General features: G+C 46.2%; 1 protein-coding gene across 4 annotated transcripts in view; it reads left to right on the forward strand.

The window, feature by feature from the left end:
• Window positions 1–17,669, forward strand: part of LOC142560538 (membralin) — a 235,722-nt gene that overhangs the window by 141,963 nt on the left and 76,090 nt on the right. For all 4 annotated transcript variants that reach the window (XM_075672718.1, XM_075672715.1, XM_075672716.1 and 1 more), the window contains 2 exons: window positions 5,319–5,796; window positions 15,793–16,372. In XM_075672718.1, coding sequence (XP_075528833.1) covers window positions 5,530–5,796; window positions 15,793–16,372 — 847 coding nt within the window. In that variant the 5' untranslated portion in view covers window positions 5,319–5,529. The remainder of the gene's footprint in view (window positions 1–5,318; window positions 5,797–15,792; window positions 16,373–17,669) is intronic.

Here is a 17,669-nt window from a genome sequence, read left to right on the forward strand (position 1 = left end):
TCCTCGCCGATTTCTGCGCCTTGTCTTCCCGGCCGTGTACATGTCCGACAGGCAGCGATCGCTTATCCGTGGGCCTCTCTCGTCGAGGACTCAAACTTGTTGCTTGGCAGTTTTGTAAGTATACCCACCGTCCGATACAGATGGGCGCTCGATAATGTATCCGCGCAACTGTCTCGTGTGAGTATAGGGGCTCGATAAATGTCGGGCCCAAAGATTCGCGTGGTATACAACAGTCGCAGCTGCAAAACAGTGCTATATATATTCTGACCTTGGTTTCCGCGCACGCTCAAAGCAGACGTGTCAACTCTCCCGTTTTTTTCTTTCGTGCTTTTTTTCCCCCCGTAAGGTTTTACGACTTGAAGGTCGTACTGGATTTTGCTAACGTCACGTAATTTTTTACAAAAAATGGATTGCCTTCACGAAAGAAAAAATATTGCTAGTTGGTCTCCAGCTATCTTAATTAAATTGCTGGAATTATTCCGCTGGTGGAAGGACGCAAGAGGCATAGTTGCTTCGAGCAGGCTTATACAGAGAATTCCCAAAGCAAGCGAAATCGGCAACAGCGAAGTCGCGGAAGAAATTCCCGTGATCTAAAATGGTGTCGTTAGTCTCTGCTGTTCCGAGTTTGGCGCTACTTTTTGTGCTGCGTCCAAGTTAGGTAAATCATCGTTAACGAAGTGCGTTTGTGTCACCGAACTTGCGTGCTCAAGGCAAAATTTAAAAGGAATCGAACCCGCGACCTCGTGCTCGGCGGTACAACGCTGTAGATGCCCCGAGCCACCACAGCGGGCTGACGAATGAAAAAGTGCAAAACCAGCCTAACTTAACGACTCCATATATATATATATATATATATATATATATATATATATATATATATATATATATATATATATATATATATATATATATATATATATATATATATATATATATATATTGGCAAAGCGCGCCGAGAGTGTCGCCGTCGCGCGACCGTTTGTTTGTCTCACAATGCGCTCGCTTGTCTGAAGGGTGCATATGAAATTGTCGAGTGTCGTTGAACCCAAGAGAAGGTGTTTTTTTTCCCCTTACGTGATTACGCGTTTTGAAGTCGTCTTTGCCGCGTGAACGCCTCGTACGGTTTCCGAGAAGAGCCCGGTTTCCAGCTCGTTCCGCAACAAAGGGCCCGCCGAGGCGCGCGCTCTTTTTTTTTTTTTAACTGTATAATCGACCGAGACACAGCCGCCTCACCAATTCCGTGCAGTTTAGCGAATGTGGTGGGTCAGAGCCATACCAATTTTTTCGGTGGTGTAGTCGCCGGACTCGATGGCTCCATTCAGTAGAGAGCTTTAGAATAGGGGCCCCAGTAGATTGTGGCCCCAGAGAGCTTTGCGGGTTTTGTTAGCGTTGTGGCACGCACGAGTGAATAGCTTTAGAATAGGGCTTTGCGCTTGCACGAATATCGTCGTGCGCTTGCAGCGCCACTACGGCGCCAAAAGAAAAGAAAAATAAGTCATGGGGTCTTATGTGCCAGAACCAAGATCTGATTACGAGGCACGCCGTAGTGGGGGACTCTGAAAATTTAGACCACCTGGGGTTCATTAACGTGCACCTAAATCTAAGTACATGGGTGTTTTCGCATTTCGCCCCCATCGAAATGCGACCGCCGTGGCCAGGATTCGATCCCGCGACTTCTGCTTAGCAGCCCAACACCACAAGCCACTAAGCAACCACGGCGGGTATCGAAAAAAAATAAGCTAGCATAAATAATTAAACAAAACATACCATTTTATGATAAGAAGAGGAATTTTGACTTTTCGTGTATTCGCGTTTTATTACAATTTAGAGGTTATTCTATTAGCAGCATGCAGTTTGTTGCGCTTAGTTTTGAGTAACCAACTTTACGTGTCTTCACCAACCAAGTTAAGCCGTGTTAGGCCTACGAGCCATTTATTCGACAATCGAATTCGTAATCAGCGGCGTTTAATGAATCAATCTTCATTACAAACGTTAGTTGAGAGAAAACGATAATCGCAGTCACTTCTCTTAGCTTACGAACTTCACGCGTTACCACGAATCGAGCCCCAGTTTGGTGTTGGGTCAGAGCCGTCGCTTCGATGGGTGCCGCCATGTTTGTTGACACAAAGCTTTTGGGGCAACTTTTGGGGCTCCCGCTAAATCAGGGAAATAGCGGGCCCGACACAAAACCCAAACACAGTTTGCGTCTTGCGCATGTGCGGTGGCTTCGGCGCTATTTATTTGTGGCCTCCATTCTAAAACTATCTAATGACTCTGTTGGATGACTTAAAGCTTCTTAATATTGGATGACTCTATTCGATGGCGCTTCCACTCTAGTCGGTGGCGCGTGGAGGGTGGCCGAAGGCCGACAATCGGGGAGCTTTCCTGATGATTCTGCTTTCTGGTTCGCTGGCGGTACACTCGTAGCTTTCCACGTACTGTACGTAATGTGTGAGGTGGAGTGTATACGGGCTGGTTGCGTTAAGGTGCGCACTTTATTTTTTGCTCGAAGCTGATGGCCGCACACAAAGCGAGACGCTTGAATAACCTGACTGTGCAAAGAATGAATAAAGTGGAAGAATGTGACACGCTTGACCTCTTGATTCCGCGTATTAAGAAACGCAGAAGGGCTCGGAAACAAAACGAGGCACTTATACTAGAGCTGTACTTTCCCCTGGCTTGTTTTTGTCGCTGCGACTTATCATTTCCCTTCTTGTAATCCGCATTTATGGAAAGAAAGAGAGAAAGGAAGGAAAGAAGACGTGGCTTCTCGCACGTATCTATTTTGGCGAAGAAGCAGGTCGTGCGAGCGTGCTGGACGTCTGCCAGGGTTACGCTGCCGTGATGTTACGACGGTTTAGCTAGCGCAGCCGAGTTTTCGTTCGTGCTAGTCACGTACAGCTAATTGCTTTTCCTGACTTTAACACCTTGTACATTTCGAGCGTATGCAGCCGCAAGGCACTTTGTACGATGGCGCCTCGTTGTGGCAACATGAGTGCAGGAAAACACTGATTCATTCATGGTTGTAAATAAAACTCGGCGATAACACAAGGGATCCACGAAGGAAAAAAAAAATGATGAGAATTCCACTCTGTGGCGATGGAATGGCAGCGAAAGCTGACGACAGGTAATACGCCTGAATCGGGTATATGTGCGGGACGACAACTCTTCCGCACACTCGTCGTGCAGTAACGATATGGGCGTCTTACCTTCTGCCGGTGCATGCTGTGGCCAAGAGCCGAGACTGGTACTCGAGACCCGCCAGATGCGCCTCATCGTACACCACCGTTTGACTCAAGGCGTTCGCCACGGCGGCGCACTGAAACGGGTCGTTGATATCTTTGACCACCGCCATCGGATCTGTGCCGTCTTCTTCGTCTTCGTTTATCGTCGCCTCATCGGGAATGCTTTCGAACGTCTCGGAGTTGAACTGAATATTGTGGTACTTGTATGGCGGACTCTTCATCAGGTTGTCGAGCCACGCCTTGATGTTCGACTTCTTCACGAGACCGTTCCTGTAGGTCGTCTTGGCGAGCAGTCGCCTCTTCAGAGGCACTTCGATGACCTTGTTCGTCGTCGATGTGCCTCGGAAGACTCTGCACGGTCTGCTGAACGTCGATGGACACGTTCACGACTTGCCCCCTTGATTCCGTACTGTACCCCGCCGTGACTCAGGCACCTGCTACAAAAATTTATACGAAACATTTTTTTTCAAACACATCTGTTCTTACCTGTGTGCCTGGGACCTCTTTGGATCCCACGTGTCACAAGAATAGTTCAAGGGCGCGTTACAGGTTCCCGAGCCCACAAGGGTATGTGCCATTGAGCTTGGACCCTTTCTAAACTTCACCAGGATCGGGCCACATGATTATCTTTTCTGTTACCGGACGCCGAATAAACTATGAAAGGGTATATACAGCTCTCACTGTCAAAAAAAAAAAAAAAAAATTAAGACGACACGCCCCTTCGTTTCTTCGCCCGTTGTATTAGCGTCGAGTTTCGTTTGTAATCATGACCCACATCCAACTATGGCCCAGTTTGCAGTCCTTATTCACTTATTCATTCTCCGCGAGGCATTATTCATTGCGATAGACAGGTGAATGGGCAGGTGGGTGGGCAGATGTATGTATGTATGTATGTATGTATGTATGTATGTATGTATGTATGTATGTATGTATGTATGTATGTATGTATGTATGTATGTATGTGTGTGTGTGTGTGTGTGTGTGTGTGCGCGCGTGTGTGCGTGTGTGCGTGTGTGTGTGTGTGTGTGTGTGTGTGTGTGTGTGTGTGTGTGTGTGTGTGTGTGTGTGTGTGTGTGTGTGTGTGTGTGTGTGTGTGTGTTTGCGCGTGTGCGCGTGTGCGTGTGTGTGTGTGTGCTTGCGCGCGCGCATGGATGGATGGATGGATGGATGGATGGATGGATGGATGGATGGATGGATGGATGGATGGATGGATGGATGGAAGGAAGGAAGGAAGGAAGGAAGGAAGGAAGGAAGGAAGGAAGGAAGGAACGAAGGAAGGAAGGAAGGAAGGAAGGAAGGAAGGAAGGAAGGAAGGAAGGAAGGAAGGACGGAAGGAAGGAAGGACGGACGGACGGACGGATGCCGATTTTTTCGTGTATTCTGTTGCTTCTTGGAGTGCTTTATTTTTGGGAGCTCTTTAGTAGAAAACGGAACACATTTAGCGCCCTATATTTTCAAAGAGATAGGGGCGAGGCGACTGAACGCGCCGGTCAGTCCCCCTTCCTTTGGCAACGGCTCTCTGTACATGTCAAAGTCGGTGGCAAGGGCTGTACCGCGATGTACGTACTTTTAAAAGTCAGACTGCGTAGTTTAACATGCAGAAATAGCACAGTGGAGGTTATATGAGGGACGCAGTATGCAGTATACTGGGCGGCTCCGTATTTTTTGTCCACCTGTGGTTCTTTGACGTGCGCCCACATAGCACGGTACACGAGCGTTTTTGTGTTCCGCCGCCGGAATGCGGCCACCCTGGCGGGTAGTCGAACCCGCAACCTCGAGCCTATCCTTCCTTTTCTTGAGAGAACCCGGAAAAAGCCAGCCTTTTTTTTTTCTTGTCACCTTTTTGTGAAGCCATGGTACAATAATTCTGCCGTGTGCATCTACTCGTGTTGCAACTCCCCCCCCCCTCTCTCTCTCTCTCTCTCTCTCTCTCTCTCTCTCTCTCTCGTACTCTCTCCTTTGGTTTGACGTTCGCTGTCGGATTGCTTTGGTACCCGAAATAGAAGTTTTTGTCGTTTGCTCGTATAAATTGTTTTCTCGGTCTAATTTCGTCGTCGCGTTCCTTCATCGCAGGATCACCGCACGCCACCGATCCGGATGCATCAGGCGGCCGCCGTTGCGCCGTCCCTACCCGTGACAGGGACGATGTCTCCGTGAGGTCGACGACACAGGCTCTCCCGAGGACCTCCCCCGCGCCCCTTCCTCCCCCGCGGGGTCATACTCCCGCCTGCCTCCACATCGCCGTGTGTGGCGCGGTCGCACGCCGTTGGGAGTTGGCGACGCCATGGCCCTCAACATCGGCATCCTCCCCCACCTGCTGGGCGCCGCGGCCAACAACCTGAACAACAATCTGAACAACAACAACAACAATAACAACGGCCTCTCGCGCAACGCCGGCGGCGGTAGCAGCAACAACAGCGGCGGCGGAAACCCTATGAACAGTGTCCGGGACAGACTGTTCCACGCTCTATTCGTGCGTGTGGCGCTGGCGTATGCGAGCGCAGTGCCCCCTTCTGTGCGGACTTTGTTCGAGTACATCACCCTGCTTAAGGTGAGCTGTCATTGCGCATCGCGAAGTGCGCCTGTGTGTGTGTGTTTCTGTTCGCGTGTCTTCTGATGTGTTCCTCTTTTGGCCAGCATTGAGGCGTTTTGATGGGCCAGGAAGACAGCCTCGAGCACAAGTATTGAAACGTCTCTTTGAAGCTCTGTCGCACTTTGGCGCCGCTTCGTGTGGGCAGGATAAAAAAAAAATGTTTCAAAAGTCCCGTCTCATGACAGTTCGTCATGTCTGAACGCGCTGCTTAGGGGAGTGACAGGTTAATGACAAGAAAACGGACAAGATGAAGCGCGATATTCTGTTTCCTTGTCGTTTACCTCCGGACACGTACAGAGCATTATGACACCGCAAAAACTTCGTTTATGTTTACTACGTCTATTTCTACTACATTTAAGGCGAATAGTATGTATGCTTCGTATATGTAGCACTGCCTGTGACAGCTGGCGGGGGACGGTAAATGCGAAAGAGCAATACATGTTGTACTCACCTTACCACATATGCACACCCCTCGCCGTAACGATATCTTCCCAGTTTCATATTCCGTCAGTAACAGCTCGGGTTCTCGCGTTGTTTTTCTTTCTTTCTGTCTATTTTTTAAGGGGGCGATTGTGGAATAGGAGTGCAGCGTTCGCGTCCTAGCCATCGAGCTCTTGGTTCGAACCGAACTAATAGCGCGATTTTTCTTTTATTGCGTTGCTGCAGCATTGAGGCTAGATAGCTAACCTGATTTAGGAAAGTGGGTAGGGGTACTGAAAGAAATGCTATGAGGACCTAATACGTGGGTTGCGTTGACACAGCTTCGAAGCCAGATGACTAGATTCAGGAAAGTGGTCGTACGTAGGCAAAGGAATGCTATCGCACTAAAAAAAGAAAGACGAACATGCCGTAATTATGTTTTAGCACTGCGTACGCGAACATAAGGAAAATACGCAGCAGCATTGAGGCTAGATAGCTAACTTGATTTAGGAAAGTGGGTGGGAGTACTGAAAGAAATGCAATCGCGTTTATAATATATTTCCACGCATTGAGCTGACTATGGAAGTTATTTTTGACTGAGGACCTAATACGTGGGTTGCGTTGACACAGCTTCGAAGCCAGATAGCTAGATTCAGCAAAGTGGTCGTACGTGGGCAAAAAAAAAAAAAAAAGAAGAAAACTATCGCACTAAAAAGAGGAAGACGAACATGCTATAGTTACATTTTAACACTGCGTACGCCAACCTAAGAAAAAAAAAACACTACCTACCTTGTATTTAGCGCCCAAGAGACGCGTCTACGTTTTCTTGTACACAACCTTGAGGCGGGTCAACCTCTCAGAGAGCTTCCACGAAGGGATGCGCAGCCGCGATCAATAGGCCTGCCTTCAGTTCTGTGCTATCTTCGCAAAACTGTGTTTTTTTTTTTTTTTGCCACCATCGTCAGAGTAGGAACGAGTTTAAAAGGGACACTAAATAGCAGTCGAACGCCTCTATAACGAAGTCACCTGTATAACGAAGGAATAATTTAGTCGCCGTTCTATTGTGAGTAGTTTGGTGCGCGACCTTTACAACGAAGTGACCTGTATAGCGAATGACATCGAAGGGCTTCAAGCATGTCGTTATAAAGACTGCAGTTTCAATAAGTCAGTTTAGAGGTGAAGTATTATTTCGCGGTAAGATCGTCGATTACTAGGTCGAGAATACGACTTCCATCATTTTTTTTTTTTTCGAAGCTTGCGCCGCAACTCCCGCACCGGTATACGTCAGTCTAACACGGATGTCCAAAACATTTTCTGATATGTTGGCCATTGTGGCGCAGCAAGTATTCTCAAAAGCTTGCTAAAATCAGTGTTCTTTTTTTTAAAATATTACAATGGTAGCCCATCCTGGTCGGTACTAAAGAATTAACTAGGCCTGAGCAGACGCCGTCGAAATTCATGACGTCAAACCGCGCTGTTGCGAGAACTTCCAGGCGGCGTCTTTCGCTCTTTTTATTTTGTTCGTCGTTTAGGAATTATTAAGCCTCCTCTATAGCTGTAAGTGTATCTTTGCTTTTTTTTTGTTTGGTAGCTTCGAATAATGCTTTGTTAATATAACTCAACTCACGTCTCTCTTTGCTGTCCCTTTAATGGATCTATCACTGAGTCTTGCCATTTTAAACAGACAGACGTAGCGCATACATAGCCCTCTGACGATCGTGTCTACAACGTATTACAGCGCTGTGCGCCCGCGAAAAACGCCTGAAATTTCAAACGAAACGTTGCGCGCCCTCCCTCTCGGGGAAGCTTTGCTCCCAACCAGAGAGTCGAGGCAACGCTCACCACTGCGGCTATACCTAAAACGTAGTGCTAGCTACGTCACTGACCGGGACATGTAACTTCGATTAATCATCCAATGTGGAAGAGGCAACGCGACCGTTGTGAATGCGCTGGGCAGAAAAAAAAAATAAATAAACGAAGAGAAGAACAAGAAAAAAAGAGGAGGCAGGGCTCAACGCGGGAACCTAGCTGACGCGGTCTCTCGACTCCGATACGGGATTGGGCATCAGGGAAGGAATGCAGACTCTAGCTGAGCCTTAACGAGAGAATGTCTCTGTTGGGGAGTGTAGGTTCCAGTGTATAATTAAAATTTGCACTGGGGCCTGGTGAGGGGTCCTCGAACCCCACTAAGCCTTACGTATCATATTTTACACTCAGAGTTCGGTGTCCCAAGATGCTGATTGTAAGGGCGGGAAACTTGACCCAAAAGCCATGCCAATGTTTAGGGCACGCCGGAGCCAAGCTTCAACTGCGGATAGCCCGGCAAATCACTTAGTATGTAATTACTGTCCTAATTACTTGTTTTTCTCGATCAGCATTTCTTTATCCTCAGGGTCGTCTTCCTATGGTTCTGCACGCATCTGGGGGGAGCGTGCGTGAAGCGCGGTCCGAGGTACCTTGCCGATCGCCTGTAGGATAAGCTGTAACATAAGCGCTCATGCGGGCAGCCAGGGCCGTTGCGGTTGTCCATGCTAGGTGTACGTATTTTGCGACGACGGCGAATGGCCGATATTTCCTGCACGTATATCCCGGGGAACGTCGGGAATGTCGTGTTTCGATTATATATGACCGAGAAGCAAAAGCGCGAGCCGGATGCTTGGCGTTCGGCTCGTGGTACGCCCGGCGTCCGGCACGGGTTCGGCGATACGTTTCCTGAATTTGTCGACGCCAAGAATTCGGCTCTTGCTTTTGGTTTTCGGTCAAGTACAGCCAAACCACGAGCCGAATGCGCCGCGTTGACAAGTTCAGCGGACGTATATAGTAAAACCCGTGTCGCACTCCTTAATGAGGGGTTCGGCTTGTAAGTACTTCCTCGAGTTTCGGCATGCGGCTACGTTATGTAAGGAACAAGCCTTGGCTGCGAGTCATTTTCACGCTTGCTTGCTTTGTAATAGCCCGGCAACAGCATAGCGAAAGGCGAGGCCGCACGACATCTCGACGGGAAGGGAATGGGCACAATAACGCAAAAGGCCGTGCCTTCTGCGTTATTGCGCCCATTACCTTCTCCCGTCATACGTTCATTACTGAGCGGAGCAAACACAGAGCGGGCCCAGATGGCACGTACTGTAGAGATCGCCTCCCTTGAGGATTACCCGATTGCTATATCAATTAAAAAACAAACGAACTGAAAAAGCATCAGTGAAAGCTATCTTTGTCATAGACAGATCTGTTTTTCCAAAGTCATTAGAATTCTCGCTATAACTGTGGAGTGGATTTTAAGAACGTAGGGGTATCGAAGCATCCTAATATAAGCTAATCTGAAGTAAATCATTTACCTAGGCATTTCATGTTGATCTAATGTCCGTGCACCTGAAGGAAAACAGTGAATTTAGCAGCAGGGTATATAGAGGGCAAAAATAACGTACCGCGCGAAGGACAAGAACTGCGAGAGACGACATACACAGCGCTGTGTATGTCGTCTCTCGCAGTGCTTGTCCTTCGCGCTGTACGTTATTTTTGACCACGAATTACCAACTAGCCTAAGCAACCACCCTAATACAGGGGGCATTAGCTGTGATTTGCTATAGTGTTGGCGAATATTCGGAGTTTCGAATACGAATAGCGGTATTTTCGAATATCAATACTAACCAAATATTTCGCATCAACCGACTGTTAAAATCTGGTTACTGTTCTCCATATGCTGAACAAAGTTTCGCAAATTATAATAATCAGAAGTTAAGCAGCGACACAGTTTTTGAAGTAATGCATAAACTAAATCGGTAATGCAAGCTTTGTTTTCGGTTTTGCGGTGGAAGTGTGGTGCTTGTTAACACTACTTGGGTTAGATCTTGCACGCATTCATAAATACCCAAAATGCATGGGCCTGGGAGCTGCTGTCGACGTAGCACAATTGGTAGTGCAACGCGCGCCTCATGCGGAGGTTGTGGGTTTGACTCTCACCGTCAGCAAGCTGTTTTTCTCAATTTCCTTCTAGCTTATATTTTTTTAAACCTCAATTAAAAGCTACAAATAATTTCCTGTGTGGCTTCTATTATTTCTTGATTATTTGTTGGTTTTATATGGTTCTAACGAACAGGTGGTTGAGTTCTTACAAAAACATTGCCCTTACATGACCGGGCCCCTCGGTTCCCCATCTCATCGTCCAATACATGACAAACGGCTATTTTTGCTTCTTGCTTGCCATTTAGTCTTTCTTGCAGTCTAGTCATGTTGCAGATTTATCTTTTGCTTTACAACCAGTGATACTTTCCTTGTAACAGGCCCTTTATTGTGTCTATGGCGCACAAATGGATAATTAGCCTTTTATTTCCCTTTACCATAACTTCTGATACTTTCTCAACGAATATTCATACAGCAACCTATATGACTATATTCATACAGAATATAGTCATACAGCAGCCTGTCATTCTTGGGAAGCCTGTTTGCCACGAGGCTTTGAAGTTGTCAAGCGGCTGTTCGTGCAGTTCTTTTCATGACGGTTGTAACGATCTCGCGTTTGAAAGGACCCTAATTGTCCGTGACAGTTGACTGTCTATTGAGCACAAGCGTGTTTCTAATTATACCGAAATAAATTTTTTCCAGCTGCAAATATGTGCGTCTGCGTTTGTCTATTCGATTCAGTAGGTGACACTTACTATTGGTATTCGAAAAAGTCGATATTCGATCGCCAACATCTAACATTTACATAACACGTTATGATAGCTTAAGTTATTCATTACCTTCAGATTGGAAGTTTAGAATTACAGCAAGATTCAAAAGAACACAAGCTAAGTAGTTTTCCTAGCATGAAAATGCACTTAGTCTACATGTTAGCCCTAAGTTTATTGTGCTTCTCGACGTTCGGAGTAGCGGGACTAGATTCTGTGGAACGCGCTTGGCCGCATGTTGTTAACACGGCGATGAGAATTATCCGAGCCAGATTTTCGCCCTTGATCTACTTGAAAGCCGCCGTGAAGTACTGATTGGTCCGAAAGTCGTGAGAAACAGTAGCGATTTGTTCAGTCGCGCGTGAACGAGCTCAGCCGCTCCGACATTTGCGCCTTTTTTACGCAGTCGATATGTCTTATTCACCACCTGTGTTCTAAACCTGAACACAAAATTTATTCGATTTTGTTTTGCTAAGCTAGCTCTCTCACACGCTTGCGCATGTCTGCAATTCGAATGGATTTAGTGACACCGCTGTAGCCGGAGCGTTTAAACGCATTTAGGTTTTGTAAAAAATAAAGAAACTTCAATTTTGTGAGCACAATGTGAAGGCTATGGTGACCACTGTGCTGTGAAACACAATCACGATGTGAAGGCTACCAATGTGAAGGCAACCGTTGGTTCATCATGGCCACGGAGCCTATGCTAGCGCCGCCGTGCGGATTTTTCCGGAACCCGGGAGGGGGTGATGGATTTCCCGCTCACGCCGTCTCTGCAGCTGTGTTGGCGTTTTGGTACTCTTCGATATGGAAGAAAAAGAAAACTGTTGACGATCTTAGAGCAACCTCATGTGCATTGTGCCACAATGCACGAATCGTGCAATATTGGGAAAAGTAAGCCTGCACCACTTCTCAAAAAAAAAAAAAAAAGAGCAAAGGAAGTTGCGGGCGATCAAGCTCCGCATCGGGAAGCAAATGAGCGAAGAAATGTTCGTATGTACCGAGCATTTCAACAAATACGACCTATTTTGTGGCCACCTTGGTGAGTGTAACTGACTGTTGCTCAAGGATTTAATTTTATTTTTGTGGCGAGCTGAGGAGAAACGCCGTGCCCTCGCAAAAGATCCCGCTGCGGTCCCACGAAGCAAGAGTTAGACTTAGGGTTGGCTGAAGAACGCCCTCGACAGATTCCCAAAGTAAATTTAAGTACGAAAGTGTCACCGTTTATTAATTTTTCTGCCTGTACTCGCGCTGTTTCGGCAAATACTCTGCGACTGTGCCTGACGCTCCTTTGCGATCATTGCAAACTAGAGAACCTATATCGCAACTGTTCTTAGTCGTTTTGTGTGAGCATGAAACAGGCGGCCTATGCACAAGGCGCTCGCTGATATTTTTTTTCCGTGGTGAAAGGTGTGTACCGATCGGAGATCGAGCGCACGCGTTTCTGTTTTTCTATTTTTGTTTGGTCTTAAAGCATCTCTTCTGTAACAATGTTGCAGGAAACAAAGGCCAGGACTACGTACATAAAGAGGTCATTAATGAACACTGCGCATGCGAGCTTCCCTACATCACACAAAAACGCTGATCATGCTGGAAACGGGGCGCGCTGGCACACCTCATCGTCTCGCTCATATATTGTAAATCGGCACAGCTGAAATGTTTACGTGTTATCTGACATCATTAACAAGCGTTCCGCAAGTAAGCCGGTGCATGGAGCTCTTTATCTCGTCCTGTATTCACAAAACGTTTATTTTATGCAACGGCATCGGGGGTATTGCGCTTTGTTTACATCCGAGCGCTACCGATTAACTGCTTGGTGTCAATTCTTGTACACTGCGTCTAGATTACGAAGCGTAAGGAGAAATGGTGACCTCTACGGTGCCGGTTACAGTGCAGACTTGCACTTTTACAGTATGCGGCGGGCCACTTACTGCGCTTGTCTGCAGGCAGAGTGACTCGACCTGGACAGCCGCGCTTGTCGTCTCTCGTATTTGATACCATATTATATGGCCAACGCTAAACGTAGCCTCTCCCTCTACAACACATCTCTGCGTTTCCTTAACAATGCCAAGGATCGCGCTTAGCGATACCAGAGCCCCGTAAGCCGCCTGCTTCTTGAGATGCGCACGTTTTCGTATCGCCTCCATCACCTCTATCCCCGCCATATTGAAACGTTCTCCGCGCCACCTATAGGCGCTGGAAAGTACGAATAAGTCTTAAAGTGCGTTATAGAGGCACATTTTTACAGCGAAGCTGTTAACGGCTACTTTCACCAGGAGCGTGTCCGTGTGTTGGTGCATAACTCGAGCCTTCTCCTCAGGCGTCCGCGTCAGACGCCACCTGCGTTTTCGTACCTGGGAAAAAACAACAAGACAGCAAATGGGAAAAAAAGAACAAAACGGCAAAGTATCGCCATCGGGAATGCCGGAAAACTTGCGTTATGACGATTGCGTGACGTACTTACACGAGACAGATTTTCGGTGAAAGCCAGCGCGTCGTGAGCTTGTTTCCAAAATGCGTCGTGCTTTGCCACCAGTACACTAAGCTTGCAGGAAAGCCATCTTCTGGGTGTCGTGAGAGTTTGTGGGCGCGGCAGGAGGCGCTTTTCGACAAGGGATCGATGAAGCCAAAGTCGATAAAGGCATGGGTAACTGTTCAGTATAGAGATAGAAGTTTTAATAAAGACAAAGGATTAAGGAGAGGTAACCAAATGGTAGACGTCAATTGGCTCAAGCAGGGTAGGTGACTGTCTGTTGTTGCTCTGTTTTGAAGCGGATGCCAATAGAAAGCATCATAATCATCATCGCTGAAAGTGGAACGAAGAGTTAAGGGACGTGCTTAGCGCGATACGGGGGCAGTGTCTACGAAAGACAAACATGTGTGCAGTTTGTCGCCGCTTAACGGTGCACGCTTTTGCAACACGAATGGTTGACGGAATGCTGTCTGGTTACGTAAACTTAATGTGAGCAATTAGGGAGAGCATTGACCAATGTCCAAACAATATGAAGTCTTGATATCTGTTGTTGGCGTCATCGTGATCTTTTATGTATACAGTAGGGCGAAGGCCTGTCCTTGCGATTACCAGTTAACCCTTTCTTCAATCAGCGAACTCACCTATTTATGCTCTGTAATATTTCTAATATAATACCACTAGTTATTTTTCTCTTTCATCGTCGACTGAAGCATTCCGAGGTCTGATCTGAAAACGTCTTATTGTTGTTCAGCGATCTGCTTTATTTCTAAAAAAAAAATGCATTACCACTTGACCATGCTGCTACATTTAGAAGTTGGCACAGCTGCGGACACTGATTTGCAGTGATTTGACTTATAGTTAACATTTCTTGCTGCAGGTGTAGGTTTTCTGATACTGCTGTGCATACCTCCAGCGGATCGCCAGTAATACTGTAGAAAAAATTTTTCTTGAATCCTTTGGTTAAACAGACTGATTGCTGTAACACGCAGTGTGTTCCATAATGGAAAGCTTGTTTTGTTTACTTTATTGCCTTGTTTACTTTATTGCCTGTGAAGAGACGCCTAGCAGCGATTGTGACACGCCACTTTCAGCGTGATTGTCGGGGCACCATTGCCGCTGGCAGTGTCAAAGGTGCTTTGGACTTGTATTTGCATTGTTGCCAAAGAAATTATATTCCGCAAGTTTCTTTTCCTAGCCCTTATGTAGATGATGTGGTAAATGTCGCAACTTGACTAGGTGTGTCATAGTTGAACATAGGCACGGAGGTTGGGACATTCCTGTGAAATCTTTGTGCAGCAGTGCATGTTCTGAGATAGATATTTTTAAGGCAAATCACAGATCAATATGATGATATAAAATTTTGTACACTGTTCTTAATCGGCAATTTTTTTTTTTTTGCAGGGATGAAGTGTTCTTTTTTTTTTTTGCAAACCTTGCTGTCACATTGAATGAAGCTCAGTAAGAAAAAAAGAAATGCAGATCCCACGCACTGTGGGAATCAATATATGCGAAGTTTTGGTGTCCACTCCGCTGCCGGTGCCAATCAAGTGGCGATGCATTGCACCGTCATTCGTCTGCATGCTATTTAGACTCCTGAGATAGTCTAAATAGCTTCCACAGTAACCTCAGCAAGGCAAAAACTAACCTCTGGAATAGTACAGGCCAGAGCAGCATCAAAACCTACCCCACTTTCCCCCCCCCCCCCCCCCCTAAAAGAGAACACCAAAGGAAAACAGAAACAAAATCAACTAGCTCCTCCAAGAAATGGTTTTGCTATTTCTCAGTGCTTGTACATTGTGCATGTATTACACGTAGTATTCAGTATTTTTAGTTTTAATTGAAAAAAGGTTGACTTTTCAACAGGTGGGTACATGAGTAACTAATTTATTCGAATGTTTCCAACCATTCTCATGCACACGTCACAATGCCAGGGAGTGAGTCTCTCGTCTCCGTCATGGAACCTTCTCGCCGCCAGCGTCTGGAAGCGCTGGTAGTGTGCACAGGCTTCTCCCAAAACGGTTTCGTAAATATTGCATCATTTTAACAGCAAACAGCAATGCTAAAGCCAGGATACATAGTCGCCGAGAAAGAACGAAAACGTGTTTAGCTGTATTCGCTGGTAAAAACCGGAAATATGCGTTCAAAATAAAAAAAAAACGAAAAAATATTCTCCCTCTCCCCCCACTAAAAATAATCGTAATCATAAGCCATTGAAATGAATTCACCGAGGTATCTAAAGAGCCTTTTGCTTAATGAGAGAGAGAGGGAGATACGCTTTCCTGAAGTATTCGTTTGTGCGTGCAACCCACGATGCGTGTCACTTGTTTCTAACGTGTGTATGCAGCACTCGTTCACAGTAATGCTTATGTTTCACAAGAGTCCTTCTTCCTCTCGCAGGCTCTTCTATCATTTTTCATCCTGGCATACATCCACGCCGCCTTCATCCGGACACCAATCAACTGCCTAGAGCATGTCTGCCATCAGTGGCCGCAGGACGGCATCCTAAGGATCGAAATTATTCACGACTCGGCCTCATCTTCCGAGCCGTACACTGTGGAGCAGTCCTACCTCAAAGAGCAGCGGCTACAGCGGCTGGGGCAGTTGCCTGCGCAGCCCCAAGTGCGAACGTCGAGCAGCGGTGTGGAGAAAGTAATTTCGACCCCGCCGCTCGCCGATGACTCGAACTCTACGTCGAGCGACGTGCAGGACGATCAGGGGGCTGAAAGGTCAGCGAGCACGGGTTCAAGTGGCCGGGACACAGGGGACGACACTAACGATGTGCCAGAGATGGATGAAACTTTGCCACTGCTGGGTAGTGGCCGCCACCTGAAAGGCGTGAAAGGTGGGGGTTCGCAGTTTGTCTACCACGACGGGGTGTCAAACGAAAGCCAGGACACGCTGCCGAATGTAGATGGAAATGGATACCCTCAGCCACTTCAGGAGCCCGTGTCTGAACTTGAAATGCTAGCCAGAGCTGGTGAGCGGCACTTTTTTAAGCTCTTACTTGGCGTTTGTGATCGTTTTATGCGACGCCACTTGCCGCTTGTGCGTGGCTGTAGAACTTTGCCTTGTGTGTCTATGCAACTTAGGATAAATACAAATTGTCTTACCTAAACTGAGATTCTCTTTAATTTCTCATCTTTACAATTAATTAAGCCTTTGATGTCTGCCTCATATTTAGAAAGAAAAGATACGCAGTTTAACCGCGATATAACGAAACTGATATAACAAAATATTGGATATAACGAAGGAATGAGAAAATGTTCCTTGCCAATATCAGCATGTATCAAATATATGTTTATAACCTATATTGGATATAACTAAGTGTTTTTATGTCGGATGCACCTTCGTTATAACGAGTTTCAATGCTTTACTGTACAGAAAAAAATATCATTTCATGCCTTTGAGAACTTCTAAGTTGCTCCTAACTCTTAAGCGCTTGCAACTATATAGCTTATGGATAGCTGAAAAGGAACTAAACCGTGTCTGTATCACAGCAGAAGGAGAGAGAGAAAGTGCATGTTGCATGTTATATTGTTGCTCCGCCACGAAGTATGTTATGTTTCTCATTACTGGTGCATACTATTTGTTTGTGAATGATATCTGTAAAAACTGCATTCAAAGAGTTAGACACACGTATTTATGCAAGTATAAATCACCTCTCAACCCACACAAGAGACAAGCAAGAGCACAAACGAAACTCTGCATATATGTCTGTATCAAACAAAACTGTGTAGATATACTTTTTCTATGTTCAGCCACCCACTCCTGTGCTGTGATGATGCATGGAGTTGCTAAGCTGCAATGCAAAGCATCTTTTCGTTACATTTTTTTTTCAGGTGTGGCTTTTCCGCAGTACACTTTTGTTTTCCACAAAGCCGAATGTGAAGAAAAAAATGTGAAAATATTTTGCGCTGCACTTTTCACTTTTTTTTAGCATGTTGCTTTGAAGCTGTACTTGGAGTCAAAATTTGTCTATAACTCATACCAAGACTTTTTTGTTCAATTCTTTTTTTTTTTTTCATGCGGGTGGTACCGGCAGAAGTATGGCGTTCAGCACTGAAATTACTAACACGCTCTAGACTTGTCTGCTTGTTCTGTGTTGATGTGATTTGTTCATTTATGTGCAGCAGAAAACAGAAACCAAGTAAAACTTATTTCATCACCACCTTTATTTATACTGAGTGATTGGTAGCAGAATCGTTATCATCTGTATTTCTTGCAAATTCATTTCATGCTTCAGTGAGTGCGGGCAAAATAGTGCTTACTTGCCA

This window comes from Dermacentor variabilis, chromosome 10 (assembly GCF_050947875.1).
Source record: "Dermacentor variabilis isolate Ectoservices chromosome 10, ASM5094787v1, whole genome shotgun sequence".
NCBI classification, from domain to species: domain Eukaryota; kingdom Metazoa; phylum Arthropoda; class Arachnida; order Ixodida; family Ixodidae; genus Dermacentor; species Dermacentor variabilis.